General features: G+C 37.5%; 1 protein-coding gene across 1 annotated transcript in view; it reads left to right on the forward strand.

Moving 5' to 3' along the window:
- Nucleotides 1-23,232, forward strand: part of ORC5 (origin recognition complex subunit 5) — a 100,704-nt gene that overhangs the window by 24,914 nt on the left and 52,558 nt on the right. The window contains exons 6-10 of the mRNA XM_005901449.2: nt 14,147-14,277; nt 16,378-16,426; nt 16,514-16,604; nt 20,141-20,193; nt 22,205-22,317. Of these exons, the coding sequence (XP_005901511.1) occupies nt 14,147-14,277; nt 16,378-16,426; nt 16,514-16,604; nt 20,141-20,193; nt 22,205-22,317 (437 nt within the window). The remainder of the gene's footprint in view (nt 1-14,146; nt 14,278-16,377; nt 16,427-16,513; nt 16,605-20,140; nt 20,194-22,204; nt 22,318-23,232) is intronic.

Genomic DNA, 23,232 nt, shown 5'->3' on the forward strand with positions numbered 1-23,232 from the left:
TTGCCATCTCCTGTTTGACCATTTCCAACTTGCCTTGATTCATGGACCTAACATTCCAGGTTTCTATGCAGTATTGTTCTTTACAGCATCAGACTTTACTTCCATCACCAGTCAAATCCACAACTGGATGTTGTTTTAGCTTTGGCTCTGTCTCTTCATTCTTTCTGAACTTATTTCTCTACTGATCTCCAGTAGTGCTGGAGCCAGCCGGCAAAGTCGATCAGGTCCCGAGAACGTGCACGGCGTGGCTGAGAAAGAATACTACAGCAAAGAATACTACAACAAAGATGGGGTCTAGAGTTTCAGACACGGCTCCACAAAGGGAAGCGGTCTGACCACGACTTTATTCAGCATCTTATATTTATACAGGAGAGCGTGAGAAAGACAAGACAGTTAACTTTTTTCTTGGTTGACCTATACATCTTACAAAAAGTCACAAGAAATCTTGAGAGCATGGGAATGGCACCCTGTTATTATTTCTTACACCAGATAACATTTCCCTGTGCGTGAGAAGTTTGTCCAGAACTCCAGGTGTCTGCAGTAAATAATCGCCTAATCTCTGGGGTGGTGGGACAGAGAGCCATGTTTGCAAGCAAACCCTCAAGGACTGAGGCAGCTCCCAGAGCTGTGTCCTTCAGACAAAGGACCCCATTCTCACGGGCAGCTCCCTGCAGTAGTAGCATATTGGACACCTACCGACCTGGGGAGTTCATCTTTCAGTGTCCTATCTTTTTGCCTTTTGTACTGTCCATGGGGTTCTCAAGGCAAGAATAATAAGTGGTTTGCCATTCCCTTCTCCAGTGGACCACATTTTGTCAGAACTCTCCATCACGACCTGTCTGTCTTGGGTGGCCCTACAAGGCATGGCTCCTCATAGTTTCATTGAGTTAGACAGGGCTGTGGTCCATGAGATCAGTTTGATTAGTTTTCTGTGATTGTGATTTTAATTCTCTTGGCTCTCTGATGGATAAGGATAAGAAGCTTATGGAAGCTCCTAATGGGATAGACTGACTGAGGGGAAACTAGGTCTTGTTCTGATGAGCGGGGCGTGCTCAGTAAATCTTTAACCCAAATTTCTGTTGATAGGCAGGGCTGTGTTCCCTCCCTGTTGTTTGACCTGAGGCCAAACTATAGTGGAGGTAATGAAGATAATGGCGACCTCCTTCAAAAGGTCCCATGCATGCACTGCTGCACTGCATACCCCCAACCCTGCAGCAGGCCACCGCCAACCCATGCCTCTGCTGGTGACTCCTGAACACTCACGGGCAAGTCTGTGTCAGTCTCTTTTGCGGTCACTGGTCCTTTCTCCTGGGTCCTGGTGCACACAAGGTTTTCTTTGTGCTCTCTAAGAGTCTATTTCCCCAGCCCTATTAAGTTCTGATGGCTGAGGGCTTATGTCATACCCAGGTCTGCTGCACCCAGAGCCCCTGCCTCTGAGGCAGGCCACTGCTGACCGTACCTCTGCAGGAGACGCTCAAACACAGTTCTGGCTCAATCTCTGTGGAGTCTCTGGGTCCTGGTGCACACAAGGTTTGTTTGAACCCTCTGAGTGTCTCTGGCGGGTATGGGGTTTGATTCTGAATGCAGTTTCGCCCCTCTGACTGTCTTGCTGGGGCTTCTCCTTTGTCCTTGGATGTGGGTATCTTTTTGTGGTCGGATCCAACATTTTCCAGTCGATGGTTGTTCAGCAGCGAGTTGTAATTTTGGCATTCTCACAGGAGAAGATGAGTGTACCTCCTTCTACTCCACCATCTTCCTCCACCACATCGTTCTGCTCCTTGTTGCCGGTGAGCTGGAGTTTGCTGCTCCTGAGAAATCAGTATGCGGGTCAAGAAGCAACAGTTAGAATTGGACATGGAACAGCAGACTGGTTCCAAATCAGGAAAGGAGTACATCAAGGCTGTATATTGTCACCCTGCTTATTTAACTTATATGCAGAGTACATCATAAGAAATGCCAGGCTGAATGAAGCACAAGCTGGAATCAAGATTGCCAGGAGAAATATCAATAACATCAGATACGCAGATGACACCACCCTTATGGCAGAAAGTGAAGAGCTAAAGAGCCTCTTGATGAAAGAGGAGAGTGAAAAAGTTGGCTTAAAACTCAACATTCACAAAACTAAGATCCTGGCATCCAGTCCCATCACTTCATGGGAAATAGATGGGGAAATAATGGAAACAGTGAGACACTTTATTTTTGGGGCTCCAGGATCACTGTGGGTGGTGACTGCAGTCATGAAATTAAAAGATGGTTGCTCCTTGAAAGAAAAGCTATGACCAACCTAGACAGCATATTAAAAAACAGAGACGTTACTTTACCAACAAAAGTCTGTCTAGTCAAAGCTGTGTTTTTTCCAATAGTCATGTATGGATGTGAGAGTTAGACTATAAAGAAAGCTGAGTCCTGAAGAATTGATGCTTTTGAACTGTGGTGTTGGAGAAGACTCTTGAGAGTCCTTGGACAGCAAGGAGATCCAACCAGTCAATCCTAAAGGAAATCAGTCCTGAATATTCATTGGAAGGACTGATACTGAAGCTGAAACTCAATACTTTGACCACCTGATGTGAAGAGCTGACTCATTGGAAAAGACCTGATCCTTGGACAGATTGAAGATGGGAGGTGAAGGGGATGACAGAGGATGAGATGGTTGGTTGACATTCCCACTCAATGGATTTGAATTTTGAGTAAACTCCGGGGAGTTGGTGATGGACAGGGAGGCCTGGCATACTGCAGTCCATGGGGTCACAAAGAGTTGGACACGCCTGAACTGATAATAAAAATTAAGTAAATATTTGGGGAGACAGTGCCTAGAGCCTTTCCACCTTTAAGAGTTAAATGCATTACTCAAATTTAAGTAACTAAAAGTTCTAAACTGATTGCCACTTAAATCATTGTATGCTTAAGATTGACTCCTAAAATCCGCTTTTACTAATAGTCTTGGTGGGGAGATGTGGAGAAGACAGAAGAAAAGTAAGTATAACTCTTGGTGATGTAATCTGGAAGTCTTCTCATGTAGTCTAGCCTCTCCCAGTTTAATTATTTCTTGGCAGTTTACTACTGACCCCAGGGATCTGTCCTCATTGAGTAGAGGTCTCTTCCTCTCTTTTTGTTGTGTTGTGTTGAGTTTGTGGGATTTATTTTTGTTTTTGCATGTGTTCATCCACTGTTTCCCATTGCTTTGTTCAAGGACTCCTTCTCTGGTAGCCAGAGTGCATTCTTGCTGTCCTCTCACCTTTCAGTAAAACTTACTCCCTTATTTTCCCCTGTGCCTAGTAATGGTGATCATGCATCCTGCCACAGTAGTTAGGCCATTCACTTTTTTTTACTTTTAGTTATAGAAGCTATTTGAAGAAAATGAAACGATTCATACAAGCTCAGCTCCACCAGAAAAGAAAATTGTTGTTTTGATGTTTCTGAAAACATGCTTGATTTTTAAATGTGTATGTCATTGAAAAGAAATATAGCCAAAGCATTTCCCACTTTTTATATTAAATACTTATCAGAGTAAAATGAAGTTTAAATTATAATAAATATCACTGTAGTTGAAAGTGCTTTCAGATGAACAGATGAGAACCAACTTTTATCAATTCTTTTAGACTGATAAATAGCCTTGATTTTTAATCTCTCAGTATTTTTTTAGCTGATTTTATAAAATCCTTTTGGATAATCATATTTTAAAGCAAAAGCAGCTCAATGCTTTGTGATGAAGATTGTGTTTAGAGCATGCCCTTTTATCTCTATAGAAATCAGGAATTATTAAAAATTAATAAGACAAAAAGCATTTGAAAGTAAAAATCTTCTCTTTCATGAAGATGCTACATTTTCTATGGAGTCATTAATTTATTGAACTTAACTATCTTTGTTAGCCAGAAGTATATTTCTATGAATAATGAAAATTTGAGTAAAAGATTACACATAAGTTAGAAACTATAAAAGTAAATCACCATCAAAGAATAGTGTAAGAGATTTGGTCCTAAGAATAGTTAAAGAACAAAACAGATATCATATCTGTTACTCAACTTAGGAGACATCCAAAAGAACATGAGAAGAATTAAAATTTGTGTTGGGAATGCAGAGGTGTCTACAGATAAATTCTAGCATTAGAATTAGCATTCATGGCCACTCTGTAGAAGGATAACATACACACTGAGCTTGTTCTCTTAATGTTATTTCTAGAATATTATAATTTCAAAAGATGTCTGTTTACTTAACATTGGTATTTTGGATACTCATTCTTGTTTGTGTTTTTAATGTGTGCTCATCATCATCTTCAACAAATATATTCTTTTCTGTGGGTGCTATAGCCATTTCAGTTTTGCCTTTTTTGGTTTAAGTGTATGGTTTGAAAACACCCGTAAAAAGATCTTATTTTAATCATTCAAGCAGATGTGTTTCTTAATTTCTATAAAATAAGTCCTTGTGTGACTATGCTAGTGTTACATGTAACTGAATTGTCAGTTAACCTGAAAGTTTTATGGAAATTTTAAGTAACTCGTAGGAAAATTTGCATATAAAGATGAACTCCTTGATTAGGTTTTCTAAATATGGCTTATTAATATGCAAATAATTTGCTATATATTAGAACTTGGCTGGATTTATTTTGAAAGAAAAATTCAAATGGAATTATTGTTCTGATTAAGATTTTTTAATGCAAGTTTACTTTTATTTATCTCTCTTTTACAGACTGGCAGAAATGTGACTGTTATCTTTCTCAGTGAAATTGTTTGGGAAAAGTTTCGTCCAAATACCGGATGCTTTGAGCCATTTGTCTTGTATTTCCCTGATTATAGCATAGGTAAAATTGAATACGTTATTTTGACTAATGATAACTCAGTAAAATACTTTTTGTTGTTTTAAAGATTAAGCTAGCATGTTCAAATGAGAATACTTTGATGTCTTAATCTATTAGGGTTTGCTGCCAATCTCAAATAAATGTTTGTATTTCTGCACTCAATAGAGATTTTATTTTAGAACGATGAGAGGTGGTTCTCTTATAATTACTTTTTTTTTTGAATGAGCATTTCTCATGTATTTATGCTAATGGTGTATTTTCACATTTTTAGTCAGGACAGTAAGATATATATGTTGTGATTATAATATCCTTACAAGTGAAAATCAGACTAAGTTAGCAAAGTACATTAAAATTGTACTGAAATGTTCATATACCACGTGCCTGAGTTAAGTACTACCCAGAATGTATCTTATTTTGTAAATCTCATTTTTCATTACTGTAACTCTTACAGTAGCAACCGCTAGTCCTTATTGTTGTGTGTGTGTGCTTAATCTTAAATTCATAGATCTTAATGATCTTTATCTTTGGAAAAGCACAATAGCTTTTTGTGTTTCTGAGTAGTTTTGTAGATTAATACTGTGCTGTTACTATACAAATATGATACTTCTGATTCAAAGATTATAACTTAAGCATAAGATGGTTAGAGGCTGTGAAAAAGATACCATTCCTTGACCTTGGCTTCAAAACACTGTCCCTTTGAACTAACAGCTATAAACATTGATTTTTAAGATCAGCACAGTTTTGCCTGTTTTCACAAGAACACAGCAGTCAAATAACACCTCCTGCCTTTGCTAATTAACTGAGATAGAAAAAGAAGCCCAGAATAGATGAAGGAGCCCTTATTTTTAATAGGGCTATGAAAAATCACAAGGAGAAAAGGGTAGGAAGAAAATAAAGGATTTCATTAAAAAATTTATTTGTATTTAATGTCATGACTGTTAGATGTTAAAGTTTTTCATGACCTATTTTAGGTTTAAGTAGTGAAAAATTATTTTGAAATGCTATTTTTCTAGTGATGTTGAAATTAAAGTATGTTATCATGAATTGTGATTTTTTTAAAAAATTAGGATGTAAAGCAGCAGAGATGGAGACAATTTAAGGACATAAAAGTGATCTTGTTAATTTTAAAGAGTATAGGAAAGTGTAGATTTTTGAAAAGTATGAGATGGAACCAAGTTCATATAGTTATGAAATTTTAGAGCCTTTAACATACCATTTTTTAAAAAAATTCAAAAACACCATCACACAAGAAAATGTTAAAAAAAAAAAAGTATTAATTGATACGCCAAATTATAGTCAGAATAAGTAAGAATGGAACCTGGGCAAAAGGATAATCTTAGTGCCTGAGTCATCCAGTCATAACTTGGTACATATGTCATCTGTAGGACCGTGTTATCTAACATTCAGGACACCCTTTCCTCCTAGCAGTATCAGGGCCTAATTTGGATTTCTTGTTTTCTGGTCTCTCCTACATGCAGACTGCTCATCTTTTGGTAATGCTTTTTTTTTTTTTTCCTTCAGTTGGATTATAGTACAGTTAGTCAGGTTTTTGGTTTAGTTATTGGAATAACTAAATTCCAATCAATTGGAATAAATCATACTAAGCTCTAGTAAACAATCTGAAAATCTCAGTGACTTATAATTTCCCACCTAACAACCTTTGTGCAATTTTTATCCTACACTTTAATATGTTACTGTTTGCGCTTTCAGTTCAGTTCAGTTCAGTGGCTCAGTCGTGTCCGACTTTTTGCGACCCCGTGAATTGCAGCACGCCAGGCCTCCCTGTCCATCACCAACTACTGGAGATCACTCAGACTCACGTCCATCAAGTCGGTGATGCCATCCAGCCATCTCATCCTCTGTCATCCCCTTCTCCTCCTGCTCCCAATCCCTCCCAGCATCAGAGTCTTCCAATGAGTAAACTCTTCGCAGGAGGTGGCCAAAGTATTGGAGTTTCAGCTTTAGCATCAGTCCTTCCAAAGAACACCCAGGGCTGATCTCCTTTAGAATGGACTGGTTGGATCTCCTTGCAGTCCAAGGGAATCTCAAGAGCCTTCTCCAACACCACAGTTCAAAAGCATCAATTCTTCGGCGCTCAGCTTTCTTCACAGTCCAACTCTTGCATCCATACATGACCACAGGAAAAACCGTAGCCTTGACTAGACAGGACCTTTGTTGGCAAAGTAATGTCTCTGCTTTTGAATATGCTATCTAGGTTGGTCATAACTTTGCTTCCAAGGAGTAAGCATCTTTTAATTTCATGGCTGCAGTCACCATCTGCAGTGATTTTGGAGCCCCCCAAAATAAAGTCTGACACTGTTTCCACTGTTTCCCCATCTATTTCCCATGAAGTGATGGGACCAGATGCCATGATCCTCGTTTTCTGAATGTTGAACTTTAAGCCAACTTTTTCACTCTCATCAAGAGGCTTTTTGGTTCCTCTTCACTTTCTGCCATACGGGTGGTGTCATCTGCATATGTGAGGTTACTGATATTTCTCCTGGCAATCTTGATTCCAGCTTGTGCTTCTTCCAGCCCAGCATTTCTCATGATGTACTCTGCATATAAGTTAAATAAGCAGGGTGACAATATACAGCCTTGACGTGCTCCTTTTCCTATTTGGAACCAGTCTGTTGTTCCATGTCCAGTTCTAACTGTTGCTTCCTGACCTGCATATAGGTTTCTCAAGAGGTCTGGTATTCCCATCTCTTGCAGAATGTTCCACAGTTTATTGTGATCCACACAGTCAAAGGCTTTGGCATAGTCAAGAAAGCAGAAATAGATGTTTTTCTGGAACTCTCTTACTTTTTCCATGATCCAGCGGATGTTGGCAATTTGATCTCTGGTTCCTCTGCCTTTTCTAAAACCAGCTTGAACATCTGGAAGTTCACGGTTCACGTATTGCTAAAGCCGGGCTTGGAGAATTTTGAGCATTACTTTACTAGCGTGTAAGATGAGTGCAATTGTGTGGTAGTTTGAGCATTCTTTGGCATTGCCTTTCTTTGGGACTAGAATGAAAACTGACCTTTTCCAGTCCTGGGGCCACTGCTGAGTTTTCCAAATTTGCTGGCATATTGAGTGCAGCACTTTCACAGCATCATCTTTCAGGATTTGAAAAAGCTCCACTGGAATTCCATCACCTCCGCTAGCTTTGTTCGTAGTGATGCTTTCTAAGGCCCGCTTGACTTCACATGTGGGCCAGGATGTCTGGCTCTAGGTGAATAATCATACCATTGTGATTATCTTGGTCGTGAAGATCTTTTTTGTACAGTTCTTCTGTGTATTCTTGCCACCTCTTCTTAATATCTTCTGTTTTGTTAGGTCCATACCATTTCTGTCCTTTATCGAGCCCATCTTTGCATGAAATGTTCCCTTGGTATCTCTAAATTTTCTTGAAGAGATCTCTAATCTTTCCCATTCTGTTGTTGTCCTCTATTTCTTTGCATTGATCGCTGAAGAAGGCTTTCTTATCTCTTCTTGCTATTCTTTGGAACTCTGCATTCAGATGCTTATATCTTTCCTTTTCTCCTTTGCTTTTTGCTTCTCTTCTTTTCACAGCTATTTGTAAGGCCTCCCCAGACAGCCATTTTAATTTTTTTGCATTTCTTTTCCATGGGGATGGTCTTAATCCCTGTCTCCTGTACAGTGTCACGAACCTCAGTCCATAGTTCATCAGGCACTCTTATCTATCAGATCTAGGCCCTTAAATCTATTTCTCACTTCCACTGTATAATCATAAGGGATTTGATTTAGGTCAGATCACTAAACCAGTCTAGTTTTAGTGGTTTTCCCTACTTTCTAGAGGTTTTCCCTACTTTCTTCAAGTTAAGTCTGAATTTGGCAATAAGGAGTTCATGATATGAGCCATCGTCAGTTCCTTTTCTTGTTTTTGCTGACTGTATAGAGCTTCTCCATCTTTGGCTGCAAAGAATATAATCAGTCTGATTTCGGTGTTGACCATCTGGTGATGTCCATGTATAGAGTCTTCTCTTGTGCTGTTGGAAGAGGGTGTTTGTTATGACCAGTGCATTCTCTTGGCAAAATTCTATTAGCCTTTGCCCTGCTTCATTCCATATTCCAAGGCCAAATTTGCCTGTTACTCCAGGTGTTTCTTGACTTCCTACTTTTGCATTCCAGTCCCCTATAATGAAAAGGACATCTTTTTGGGGTGTTAGTTCCAAAAGGTCTTGTAGGTCTTCATAGAACCGTTCAACTTCAGCTTCTTCAGCGTTACTGGTTGGGGCATAGACTTGGATTACTGTGATATTGAATGGTTTGCCTTGGAAACGAACAGAGATCATTCTGTCGTTTTTGAGATTGCATCCAAGTACTGCATTTCGGACTCTTTTGTTGACCATGATGGCTACTCCATTTCTTCTGAGGGATTCCTGTCCGCAGTAGTAGATATAATGGTCATCTGAGTTAAATTCACCCATTCCAGTCCATTTTAGTTTGCTGATACCTAGAATGTCGACATTCACTCTTGCCATCTCCTGTTTGACCACTTCCAATTTGCCTTGATTCATGGACGTAACATTCCAGGTTCCTATGCAATATTGCTCTTTACAGCATCAGACCTTACTTCTGTCACCAGTCACATCCACAGCTGGGTATTGTTTTTGCTTTGGCTCCATCCCTTCATTCTTTCTGGAGTTATTTCTCCTCTGATCTCCACTGATCAGTTGGGCTTTACATAACTGAAAAGGCAAGGTGGAAAATATCTGTCATCATGTACCCTCCTGGAGATTTGTTCAGCCCTTTGGATAATGAATGTATAGTTTCAACTTCGGGAATTTTTCAGCCATTATTTCTAAAAATATTTCATCTGTCGCCTCTGCTCCCCCCACCTTTTTCTAGGGCTGCATTACATGACCGTTAGATCTCTTCATATTGTCCTGCTGAATCTCTTATTTATTCATTTAAACTTTGTGTCTTTTTTCCTCAGTGTTTTATTTGGTGTGGCTTTTGTTTCTGTGTCTTCAAGTTCAGTGACCTTTTTCTCTACAAGTGTCTTCATCTGCAGTTATCCAATCCAGGGATAAAAAGAAAGAGAAAAGGCACAGAAACCAGAGATGAAATTAGAAAATTAGAAAAGGCAGGGGAACCAGAGGTCAAATTGCCAATATCCACTGGACCATAAAGAGAGCAATAGAGTTCCAAAAACATCTACTTCTGCTTTATTGAGTACACCAAAGCCTTTGACCTTGTGGATCACAACGAACTGTGGAAAATTCTTCAAGAGATGGGAGTTCCAGACCACTTGACCTGCCTCTTGAGAAATCTGTATGCAATTCAAGAAGCAACAGTTAGAACTGGGCATAGAATAACAGACTGGTTCAAAATTAGAAAAGGAGTACATCAAGGCTGTATATTGTCACCCTGCTTATTTAACTTATATGCAGAGTACATCATGAGAAATGCTGGGCTGGATAAAGCACAAGCTGGAATCAAGATTGCCAGGAGAAATATCAATAACATAAGATACGCAGATGACACCACCCTTATGGCAGAAAGTGAAGAAGAACTAAAGAGCCTCTTGATAAAGTGAAAGAGGAGAGTAAAAAAGTTGGCTTAAAACTCGATATTCAAAAAACTAAGATCCTGGCATCCAGTCCCATCACTTCATGGCAAATAGATGGGGAAACAATGGAAACAGTGAGAGACTTTATTTTGGGGGGCTCCAGAATCACTGCAGATGGTGACTGCAACCATGAAATTAAAAGATACTTGCTCCTTGGAAGAAAAGCTATGATCAACCTAGACAGTATATTAAAAAGCAGAGACATTACTTTGCCACAAAAGTCTGTCTAGTCAAAGGTATGGTTTTTTCAGTAGTCATGTATGGGTGTGAAAGTTGGACTATAAAGAAAGCTGAGCATGGAAGAATTGATGCTTTTGAACTGTGGTGTTGGAGATGACTTGAGAGTCCTTTGGACTGCAAGGAGATCCAACCAGTCCATCCTAAAGGAGATGAGTCCTGAATGTTCATTGAAAGGACTGATACTGAAGCTGAAACTCCAATACTTTGGCCACCTGATGTGAAGTACTGACTCACTGGAAAATACCCTGATTCTGGGGAAGATTGAAGATGGGAGAAGGGGCAACAGATGATGAGATGGTTGCATGGCATCACCGACTCACTGACATGGACATGAGTTTGTGTAAACTCCGGGAGTTGGTGACGGACAGGGAGGCCTGGAGTGCTGCAGTCCATGGGATCGCAGAGAGTCGGACACGACAGTGACTGCTGAATCCAGTGGAATTTTTCTTTATAGATCTCATTATGCTTTTGTTTTCCTTTATCTCCTTGAGCATATAAGTATGTTTTTAATAGTTGTTTAATGTCCTTGTGCACTAATTCAATTACCTCTTTCATTGTGGTTTGTTTCTATTGACTGATTTTTCTCTGTTATGGATATCCATTATACTTTGTCATGTGCTTAGTAATTTTTGATTGAATGATAGATATTAAATTTTTTGTTGTTGCGTGTTGGACTTTTTTCTGTTAAGCATTTAAATCACTTGAAGATACGTTTGACCCTCTTGAAGTTATTTTTAAGCTCTTTTGGAGAGAGGGTTCGGGGCTAATTTTAGTTCCACTTCTAAGATACTTCTAAGTCCTTTTGGGTTCTCTGCTGAATGCTCAATGTATTTAGTATAGTTTCTCTATTCTTACTGGTGGAAAAAATGAACAGATTATACCCCTGTCTGAACTCTGGAGATTGTTTGACCTACAGCTCTCCAATAATTGTTTTTTTTCCCCCAGAAGTTTTTCTTGCTTGTTTTTTCTGGGCTTTTACTCTATCTATGCATGCAAATAGGAGAAGGCAATGGCAACCCAATTCAGTACTCTGCCTGGAAAATCCTATGGACGGAGGAGCCTGGTAGGCTGCAGTCCATGGGGTCTCTGAAGAGTCAGACATGACTGAGCGACTTCACTTTCACTTTTCACTTTCACGCATTGGAGAAGGAAATGGCAACCCACTCCAGTGTTCTTGCCTGGAGAATCCCAGGGACGGGGGAGCCTGGTGGGCTGCCGTCTCTGGGGTCGCACAGAGTCGGACACGACTGAAGCGACTTAGCAGCAGCAGCATGCATTTAAATGTTGGCATTCAGCTAAGAATCAAGGGCAACCCTTAATGCAGATTTCTGGGGCCCTTTCTCTGCATAGTGTCCTTCTCTCATGAAGTTTACCCTTTATATTCTAGTACCCTTAGCTTTCTCTACTCTCACCTCTGTCTCAACTCGACTAAGATTAATGGGCTCCTTTTGCAACTCTACTGTACCACTATTGTAAAGTTTCCTCTAATTAGAAAGCCTGGCTTTTGGTAAGACTCACCTCATTTCCCTTTTCTCGTATCAGAGTTCTTGGCTGCCTGATGTCTGAAAATAGCTGTTTTCTATATTTTGTCCAGTTTTTAGTTGTTTATTTATAGAAGAGTATTTCTGAACTGGAAATACTCCCTCATGACTGGAATCAGAAGTCCCTCTTTCTTCCATCCATCCAGTTATCTGTCAGCTTTTATATATAAGTACCTTTATCTCCAAGTTTTAAGGTACTTTTTACAAGTTTTTACTGTATCAAATATTTATGTTTTAAAAACTTGGCAACATTAAATTTAAAATAGCTATTAGGTGTAAAAATACATAGGCTTCAAAGTCAAATTTTGAACTTTGTATATTTTTTTTCAGTGGTTGTGATATAAAATTGCAGATCTAGCAACAATCTCTATTTAGAATTCCTTCAGGATAACATTCTAGGCATGAGAATAGGCTTTAAAATGATCTTTTGGGAATGGGGACTTTGTTTATTTGGTTTTTGGCATTTTGTTTGGCCAACTGCCCTGTTTAGCAGATCCTGTTATATACAACTATTTCTGAATTTCTGTATATTAGTATCTATTGATAGACCATATGTATTGTTATGTATCTGACTGACTGTGAGGAAAAAGAGAACAGTTAAAATCAAGGTCTGATGGTAAATGGCAACATATTCATAGTAAAAATACTCAGAAGGATTCTTAAGAAAAAGGAAGTTGACTTGATCAGAGCATTCCATAAGAATTTTCACTTGAAAGTATTGTGATAGTCTTGAACCCTGTGGAACTAGGTTTACAGTAGTGCTGCTGCTAAGTCGCTTCAGTCGTGTCTGACTCTGTGCAACCCCATAGACAGCAGCCCACCAGGCTCCTCCATCCATGGGATTTTCCAGGCAAGAGTACTGGAGTGGGGTGCCATTGCCCTCTCCAAGGTTTACAGTACTACTCTTGGTCAAAGAGCTCTTAACTGAGAAGTCTAAAGAGACCATCGCATCAAGAAGTCAGAGGGAATTGCAATAAGGAATAAATGACTGACTGATTCAGGTGCTATAAACTGGGAAATTTTGAATAATAGATGGTTTCTTTTTAGTTTTAACTGTGCTTCTACAATATTACATTTTTAACAGAGTAAAATATAAGTTTAGGATTTTAAAGGCTTCCCTGATACCTCAGTTGGTAAAGAATCCGCCTGCAATTCTAGAGACCCCAGTTCGGTTCCTGGGTCAGGAAGAGTCTCTGGAGAAGGGATGGGCTACCCACCCCAGTATTCTTGGGCTTCCCTTGTGGCTCAGCTGGTAAAGAATCCGCCCACAATGATGGCCACCTGGGCTCGATCCCTGTTTGGGAAGATCCCCTGGAAAAGGGAAAGGCTACCCACTCCAGTATTCTGGCCTGAAGAATTCCATGAACTGTATAGTCCATGGAGTCACAAAGAGTTGGATGTGACTGAGCAACATTCACTTTCACTTAGGGTTCTAAACATGTGATACTGTATAAGAGTAAGATAAAAGAAATAAAGATACCAAAGTTGTAGGAAGAAAACACATTTTATAAAAAAAGGGAAGGACAAAGTAAAGATGAAGATTTTCATGAAAAAATTCTTGAATTATTTTCATTTTACAAAAAAATGAAGCACATTTTCCAATTTTGTGGTGATTTATATAGTACCTCTTGTTTTTACCTAGCTGACTTATGTAATTGGAAAAATAACTGAAGTCCATATTATTTTTTTGCTCTTGATATTGATGTTGCTTTGCCTATTATAAGGTTCTTGTGATTTTCTTTAGATGTCATTTCTTAGTACATATGTCAGGTAAAATTTAGTTATTTTTCTAGAACGTTAGATTCATGATTCTTTTACCTCAGTTTCAAAACTTGTATTACTTTTACATCCTAATCTTGTAACTGTTTTATTATTCCTGATAATTGCTGAACCTGTGTGTTTATTGTTTAAACCTGTATTATAAAATGCTAGAAGATATGACTAGGGTGCTAGGTCAGTCATTTCTGTTCATTTATGTCCCGTGAACAGGGAACCTGCAGAAGATCCTATCTCATGATCATCCTCCAGAGTATTCAGCTGATTTCTATGCTGCCTACATTAACATTCTTCTTGGAGTTTTCTATACTGTCTGTCGAGATTTGAAAGAGCTCCGGCATCTGGTGAGTTCTCATTTTGCTTAAATAAAATGTACATCTTTTATGTAGAAAAGGTGTGAGATAGGCTAGAACCTAAAAATTTTTTCTAGAAATAGAAATCTGTGGGTTAGTACAAATTTTGACCTGATCTGAAACCTTTCAGTCATCTTTAGTTGTTTACTTCCATATATCCTTAGGAGTGTGTTTTTTATTTCCTCCTTTCTCTTTTCTCTAATCACAAGTAATTTTTATTAAAATTAAAATGAAGGCTAACAGAGAGGAGGTGTGAAAACTTAATAAGCAATTGTATATCTAATTTTTTTAACAATTGTTTTTCAGGATTTTGTATTAATATATATTGATATTACCAGGGCTTCTCTGGTAGCTCAGACAGTAAAGAATCCTCCTGCAGTGCAGGAGACCTGGGTTGGGAAGATCTCCTGGAGGAGGGCGTGGCAACCCACTCCAGTATTCTTACCTGGAGAATCCCCATGGACACAGGAGCCTGGCAGGCTACAGCCCTTGGGGTTGCAAAGAGCAGGACACGACTGAGCAACTAAGCACAGCACATGTATTGATAGTGATCTGAAATCTAGATGCTCTTGAATATGGTCAGAAGCTTTACATAGGTCTTTCCTTAGCCACTAACCTTGAGTTAGTAATCTTTGTATAAAGGATTACTTTGAATTTATATAAAAGGTTACTTAAAAAAATTTAAACATTAGCTGTTTATATTTCATAGGCAGTTTGGAAAATGTATTTACTTTAATTTTCATATTTAACTTAATTTTGATCTTTGTTCTTTAGTTGTGTGGATCCATGAGGGAGAAGGCAAGAATATCTGGTTTCTTAAAATCTTTTATTAATACTTAAGATCTTATCTCCATGTAACAAGATGGTAAAATGTCTAAGGTTAGAAAATGGAACTTTCAAAGGAATAGATTCTGTTGATATATTTTCTTTGCTTTGTTCTTTTCTTTGCTCTGAAAAATATTACTTAGAAGGATTCAGTGTGTATTTGAGATAGAATATAGGAGAAATTGTGTTCATATTTAGTGTGTTTTTGGAACTTGTAAATTGTAGGCCTCTTCTGATTTAGATGAAGATTTCAAGTGTCTTCTAAGTAGGGAACAAACCAGAGACAAACTGTTCTAGCTCAAGCTTATCAATAACACCTCTCCAGAATTTGAATGTCTGAGATTCCTGGTGACAGAGGGAAATGACAGCAAGGGGGCTTACAGAGGGGATAGAGGGTCAGTGCGCAGTTCCTGCGTGAGGTGGAGTCGGGAGCGAGTACTCATCCTCTGTCATTCCTGGGAAATAACTTGTAGTTACCATTCCTTAACTCTGATGTCCTTGAATCCTGCAGGTATCTGTGCTGGCAGTCATTTCAAAGTAGATTATTATAAAGTACAAGAAGGAAGAATTATTTAGAGAAACTATTTGTAGGAAAAGAAAGTGTTAAATCTAAATACGGTTTTTATAAAGTCCTTTGGGTTTCACTGAGGAATGATTTTATTGAGGGATGAGATTACTTTTTTTCTTGTTACATTATATTCAAAAACTTGAAACTTGAAGTGTGGTTTAAGTCTTTATTACTACTAGTGATACTAATAAATATAAGATGATCTTTAAGTAGTGGAGAAAAAACAGTATAGGGTCCTTATTTTTCTGCATATGTAGAATGTAGGATAATAAACATATATTTTCCTTTTTCCTTTGAATGGATACTTTTGTTTCAAAGTTTGTAAGTGGCACATTTCTTGACAGTTTAATAAATCATCTGCAAAATATTCTTTTTAGGCATAAATACATAAAATATAAAAATATTCTTTTATATGTATGTACTTTTAAATCTGCTTTGGGGATTGTTATGTTACTTTTTATCTAGAGGCCAATATATTAGGTGGGGATTTATCCATTTAAGGAATATTTTACATGTTGTATTATTGCTGTTACTGATAATTATCGTTTTTATTGTTGTAGTAATAAACTGATAACATTTCATTTGGGCAATTATATTGAAATAAGTTTTCCTGAATCCTAACAAAAATTTTACTTGAAAAATAATTTCTAATTGTGGTAGATAAATTTTGTTTCTCTTTTCTCCCCCTTTGTTTATAGGCAGCACTTAATTTTCCTAAATATTGCGAACCTGTGGTTAAAGGAGAAGGTAACTATAATTTTACTGTAATAATTTTTCTTTTGAAAAAATTTCTGTAAGATCTAAATTATTGAAATTTTCTCCTTTTTGGGGTAGCAAATGAACGTGATACTCGCAAGCTCTGGAGAAACATTGAACCTCATTTGAAGAAAGCCATGCAGACTGTTTATCTCAGAGAAATATCAAGGTAATTTTTAATTTATTATATATGTTGTTTCTATATCTTTGTTTAGAATATTCACTAATGTGTCCACATGTTTTCTTACCTTCTTCACATTGGGAAAAAGTTCTTGTGAATTTTGAATCATTCCTTACTATTTTGGGAAAGACAGACAATTTTTAGCCAGTATGTTACACAAGGCATATTTCTAATAACTGTTAATTTTTTAAAATCTGGAATGCTACAGGAAAATCCATTTCAGGTTTGTGTTTTATAGTTATGTTAGATATTTGAAAATAATGAAAAATTGAGCATTGAAGTGTATAAATCAAGTCATAAATCTATGTTTGTCTGTTCATAGTAATGAAACTACTCAGGAGACATGATTGCGCAGACATAGTATAGTGAGAAGAACAATGGTTTTGATTTCCAGCTTAGTTATTTTCTGCCTTTTGAGGTATTAGCAATTCACCTTAAACCTCTAGACCTCAGATCCCTCTTCTAACAATCCTTAGAAGATTTCAGTAATACATGTGAAAGTGATTTGTGATACAAATAAGAAAGTGCCTTATGGATGTTAGGATTATAAGTCTACATTGCAAAGCAACATAGATTTAAAAACATCAACTCTTCTGTCTTTTTTCACTTGCTAATTTTATCACTTTTCTTTTATGAATACCTTAATCTATAACTATTTCATATTTGATTTAATTAGCTGATTAGAAGATTTTAATATTAGTAGTTTCTGAATAAGTAGAAACATTGCAAAGATATTTAATCCTTTTTTAATAATAAAAAGTCATTTGATGAAAGTTTTTGGAAGTCACAGAATAGAAAAGCTTATGATCTGATTTATTAAAGGTAGAAAAATTTGAGTGGTTGTTACAGTGACTCTTATGTAGCGATACAAGGACTTCTAGTTTTCCATAGGATAATGTTGGCCACCTGAATCCAGTTCTCTCCACAAAGATCACTAAGGAGAGCAAATAAGATCACTCTAACCCTAGCCTGCAGTATGACTAGAAGTCTACTCTGCTGGCTCTGTGGTAAAGAATCCGTCTGCCAGTGCAGGAGCCCCAGAGATGCAGGTTCGATCCCTGAATCGGGAAGATCCCCTGGGGGAGGAAATGTCAATCCACTCCAGAATTCTTGCCAGGATAATCCCATGGACAGTGGAGCCTGGTGGGCTATAATCCATCGGGTTGCAGAGTCGGACCTGACTGACTAAGCATGCATGCCCGTGCTACAGAGTTAACTACAAGTTTTAAGCTACATGTAAATAGTGAAATAAACAATCGAAGCCAGCAGAGCCAACTCTGGAGCTGAAGTGAAAAGTTAAGCAATGACTATAGGGAAAAGAGGAGAGGATGGTGGGGACAGGGCATGGGGTTGACATGTAGTCCTGAAGTACAAATGAATCATGTCTGGAAAGAGAGTCCAACTCTAAGTGAGAAAATACTGAGAACAAATGAGGCCTGAGCACTGGCTACTGGAGAATCAAAAGGAAATGTTTGAAGAGTATGTAGACAAAAATTAACAAAGTAGGTTTGGGAAAGTACTGTTTTTGAGGCTGATTTGAAAGGACATGGTATTTCCTGTCTGCTTGATGGTAAAGAATGAAGTGAAGTGGGGGGATTAAGGCAAACAGGTAAGCTACTTACCAAGGAAGGTGAATCTGTAATAAAGCAAAATGATGATAGGTGAGCAATATTTTCAAGAAACTTGAGGAGAGGAAGTGTAAGCCAAGGAAGTTTATATCCAGCCAACCTGTCGTTCAGGTATCGTGGGTGTAGAAAAACAGTGTTAATCTTGTAAGAACTCAGGGAACGCTATATTCATAAGCACTTTCTGAAAAATCAGTGCAATGGAGATGCCTAGAAGGCAATGGCAACCCACTCTAGTACTCTTGCCTGGAAAATCCCATGGACAGAGGAGCCTGGTAGGCTGCAGTCCATGGGTCGCTAAGAGTCGGATATGACTGAGCGACTTCACTTTGACTTTTCACTTTCATGCATTGGAGAAGGAAATGGCAACCCACTCCAGTGTTCTTGCCTGGAGAATCCCAGGGACAGGGGAGCCTGGTGGGCTTCCGTCTCTGGGGTCACACAGAGTCGGACACGACTGAAGTGACTTAGCATCAGGGAAGCTTTAGCAAAAGGATTGACAGGCACTACATTTGGTCATAGGTCAAAACTAAAAGATGGGAACAAGGGTAGAATACTGTTTGTATAATTACATTCTCTGACAGGATGGGAATAACGCAATTACAAAGTTAAAATATGGAAAAAGAAGAGAAAGAGAAAAGGCAAAGTAGAATAAACTCATGGTTTGCTGTACATGTAAAAGGTGACATCAGAATAGTTCAGAACTTAAAATTATTAAAATAAAAAAAAATTACAGAAGTCTCACACCCCATTATCCCTTTCACTTTTTTCCTTAATCACATAGGTAATTTCTAATTTGTTATCATCATCTTTCACAAGTATGTCTGTATACACATATATCGCTATATATGCAATTAATATGTAATCTATTTGGAGAAGGCAGTGGCACCCCACTCCAGTACTCTTGCCTGGAAAATCCCATGGACGGAGGAGCCTGGTAGGCTGCAGTCCATGGGGTCGCTAGGAGTCGGACACGACTGAGTGACTTCACTTTCACTTTTCACTTTCATGCATTAGAGAAGGAAATGGCAACCCACTCCAGTGTTCTTGACTGGAGAATCCCAGGGACAGGGGAGCCTGGTGGGCTGCCGTCTCTGGGGTCGCACAGAGTCAGACACAACTGAAGCGACTTAGCAGCAGCAGCAGCATAGTATGTTTAGATGTAGATTGCAGAAATCAGTGTTGCTAATTTGATCTCCTACTTTACTAAGGTACTCTGAAAATATTGTTCTTTATTGGGATGTACCCATTTATGTTTATTGATAGGAAACATATATGTTTTATTATCCTTGATTAGTTTGCAGAATCTCTTATGTGATTATTTTCTGTCTCTTTTTGAAAACAAAATTGGTATTTAGGGCAGTTTGCATTTTTGTTCCAGCTGTTTACCTTTTTAATAATAGCACATATAATGCTTGTAGTTCCTTTTTATCATATTGTGGCATAAAGGGCCAGTGAGACTCTCCAGCAGTGTAATAGAGAAAGGACATTCTAAGCCAGGTGATATCTCCTGGTCCATTTGAAACTGTCCCTGTATATGACAACCATTTTCCTTGGTACCTGTGACTGTCATTCACACATGTATAATAACAATTTTTGCTAAATTAAATCAACAGTATCAGTTGGTGCTTTTTGATAACTTTATAATTGTGATCAGAAGAAAAGAGATTTTTGAAAAAAATTAATATCTGGTCATTGATATATAATTTTATATTGTTCTAATATACACTAAGTGATTTTGTAGCAGTACCAATGTGTATATTATTTGTCTTGTTTATAAGGTAATTAATGTATTTTGTCAAGTCAAAAAAAAATTTGTTTTTCTAGGGCTTTAAGTATAGTATATTGATTTTATATATTTTCAATCCATTATTACCCTTCCATTTTTTTTTTTTCCAGTTCACAGTGGGAAAAGCTACAGAAAGATGACACAGATCCAGGACAACTGAAAGGTATCAAAGGAAGTGTTGAGACAGTTACCAGAGACACTTCTTCAATGATTACTCATAATCAAGATACCAAAGTTCACACTAAAGAGCATTAATCAGTAGTGTTATAAAAGATAATTTACAAGCTACTGTTATTTATGTATTTTTTGCTGTATCACAGTATCTTAGTTCCCCAACCAGGGACCAAACATGGTCCCTGGCGTGAAAGCAGTTAGTCCTAACTACTGGACCACAGGCTACCATGATATTTTAAATAATGATTTAAGGCACCATGATATTCTAATTACTGGTTTTCTTTTAAGCAGTACTGCAGTGTAATGGGAGGAAATGAAGTTTGAATACCAGTTTTCTATTTTTTACGTGTTGGATTATATCATGTGAAAACCAAGCAGTTTATATTTCTTTAAATGCTTGTATTAAACCAATCACTTGTATACCTAATTTTATCCCAATGTATATGTATTCCATGAGTTTTATGGAATAAAGTTCAATTTTATGTTTAGTTTGAGGATTACATTTCGTTTGGTTATATTTTGAAAGCTTTGTCCTTTTGTTTCCTTTAAAGAAACTATTACCTTGGGTTTATCCCATAGAACTACAGCTGACCCTTGAACAACATATATTTGAACTGCAGAGGTCTACTTATAACACAGATTTTTTTCAGTAAATATATTGTAAGTTTTTTTGGAGATATTCAACAATTTGGAAAAACTCATGAATGAACTGCATAGCCTACAGGTATCAAAAAGAAATTAAGGAAAAGTTAAGTATGTCATGAATGCATAAAATACATATAGGTATACATATACAAAATATATGTTAACTGACTGTTGATGTTATCATTAAGGCTTCCAGTCAGCAATAGGCTATTAGTTAAGTTTTGGGGGAGTCGAAGTTATATGCAGATTTTCTACTGTATAAGAGTGGGGTGTCATAAATAGCCTCCATTATTTAAGGGTGAACTTTACTTTTATTTAACAACAACAACAACAAAAAACTATCTAAAATATTTTGGGTCAGTAGCCAGTGGTGGGGAAAGTGGTATGAAATGAAGTGATATTGAGATTCTGTTTTGGTTTTTAAATGCTTGAGATACTCTACAAATGATTTTCGGTTGTGTGCTGTAATGAAAGAAATAGATACAGGAGTTAAAAATCTGCAGTAATTTGTCTGCTCTACTGCCTGTGTGACTCACTGTCTTCATCTAAAATGGAAAGAACACCTACCATTAAATTACTGCAAAGATTCAAAGATGCTTAAGTAAAGCACCTAGCACAGTGTCTTCCACATGCTAGATATTCAGTAAATACCAGATTCCATTTTCCCTTCCCCTAAAAATCATTGCTGCTGACTGACTACTGTTTAATTTATCCCTTCATTCTTTTGTATAAAGTACTGTAAGGATACAAAAAACATTAAACTTATCTCCCTCAGTAAACACTGAAGCTTAGTAGGAAATATAACTTACGTTTAATTAATTCTTTATATAAAGTTAAATGGACCATAAATAAATATGAAGTGAGAATTCACAGTAGAGATAAATTTTCTGTTTTGGTGTGGTAGGGGAGCATCATGGAACGTTTAGTGGAGTGTAGCTTTGAAGAATTGGAGAAGGCAGTGGCAACCCACTCCAGTGTTCTTGCCTGGAGAAGCCCAGGGACGGGGGAGCCTGGTGGGTTGCCGTCTCTGGGGTCGCACAGAGTCGGACACGACTGAAGCGACTTAGCAGCAGCAGCAGCAGCTTTGAAGGGCAGGATGGCTAGGATTTAGACTTCATGTAACAGAGTAAGCAGAGCATATCATTATAACAAATAACAGAATGAATAAAACTTATCATTAATAATAATATTTGCCCCATCACCATCATTAGCATGGCATTTTAAGGTCAGGGCACTTAAAAATCTTTTGACTACAGGATACCATATGGAAGTCAATACATAAGTGAGAAAAGATATGATACTTAAAATCTGATGGTAGCCTGTTAAATACTTCATGAAAGTATTTTGTTGTATAGGTCTCTCAGCATATACTCATGTGGAACTTCCGTACTACTCTAAATTTATTCTAATTGCTGCATACCTCGCTTCTTATAATCCAGCAAGAACCGACAAGAGGTTTTTCCTTAAGGTAATCATTTCTTTTCACTTTATTTTTGAAGAAATAGGGAATACTTTGAAATTCCTCAACTCCTATAAATTTATAAGGGATAGAGATTAGAATAAGAGATTGGTATACTTAGGGTTTATTCTTTAAAGATTTTGTTTTCTTTTAACCATTTATCCTTTGTTTCTCACTTCACCTTTGCAAATCAACAATGTTAATTGAGAACTTTCTTTAGGATTTTAAGAATGAATGAGTGCCACTTTTGGGGTGGAGACGTGATGGAGCAAACAAGCCAAAAAAGATATATTAGTGTCTAGGAAGATTGATATGATAAACAACTTGTAGGAAGTGTTGAGGAAAGAAGGCTTCATGGAGAAGGTGGCATTGGTTGCTGAATTTTGAAAGACAAATTAGTCTGAAAATGACAGCAAAAAATACATGTCTTTCCTGAAATGAATATCGATAATAAAATCTACAGGCCTTCAGAACTTTATCCATCAACAGAGCATTCCTCACACTTAACAAACTTCTAAACAGAGTTTCTTTGGAATGCATGAGCCATTTCTTCAATCACCTTCCACCTAAGGAAATACCAACTCTTTTTCCATAATGAACTCAGCTGCTCTTCCCCATATAATCACTTGCTCTCTTTTACCAATTCATTATGTCAAATGGGTGAAAAATATCCTTGCAACCAGATACATTTTGCTACACATCCTAGACATGTACAGTTACAAGCTAATTAATAAAAAATTCAGTCAAACTGAACTTTTCTCTTTTCGAGATCTTGGCTGCTTTTCTGTCTAACTCTCCAACCTTTTTTTACATTGGTTTCTCCATCTAGAATTCCTTCCTCTCCAATCTCTGAATGCTTGAATTTCACCTATTCATTTTTTTTTCTGCCTTGAATCATTTATTCTTTATTTCTCACTTTAAGAT

The sequence above is a fragment of the Bos mutus genome, chromosome 4 (genome assembly GCF_027580195.1).
Source record: "Bos mutus isolate GX-2022 chromosome 4, NWIPB_WYAK_1.1, whole genome shotgun sequence".
Classification (NCBI taxonomy): domain Eukaryota; kingdom Metazoa; phylum Chordata; class Mammalia; order Artiodactyla; family Bovidae; genus Bos; species Bos mutus.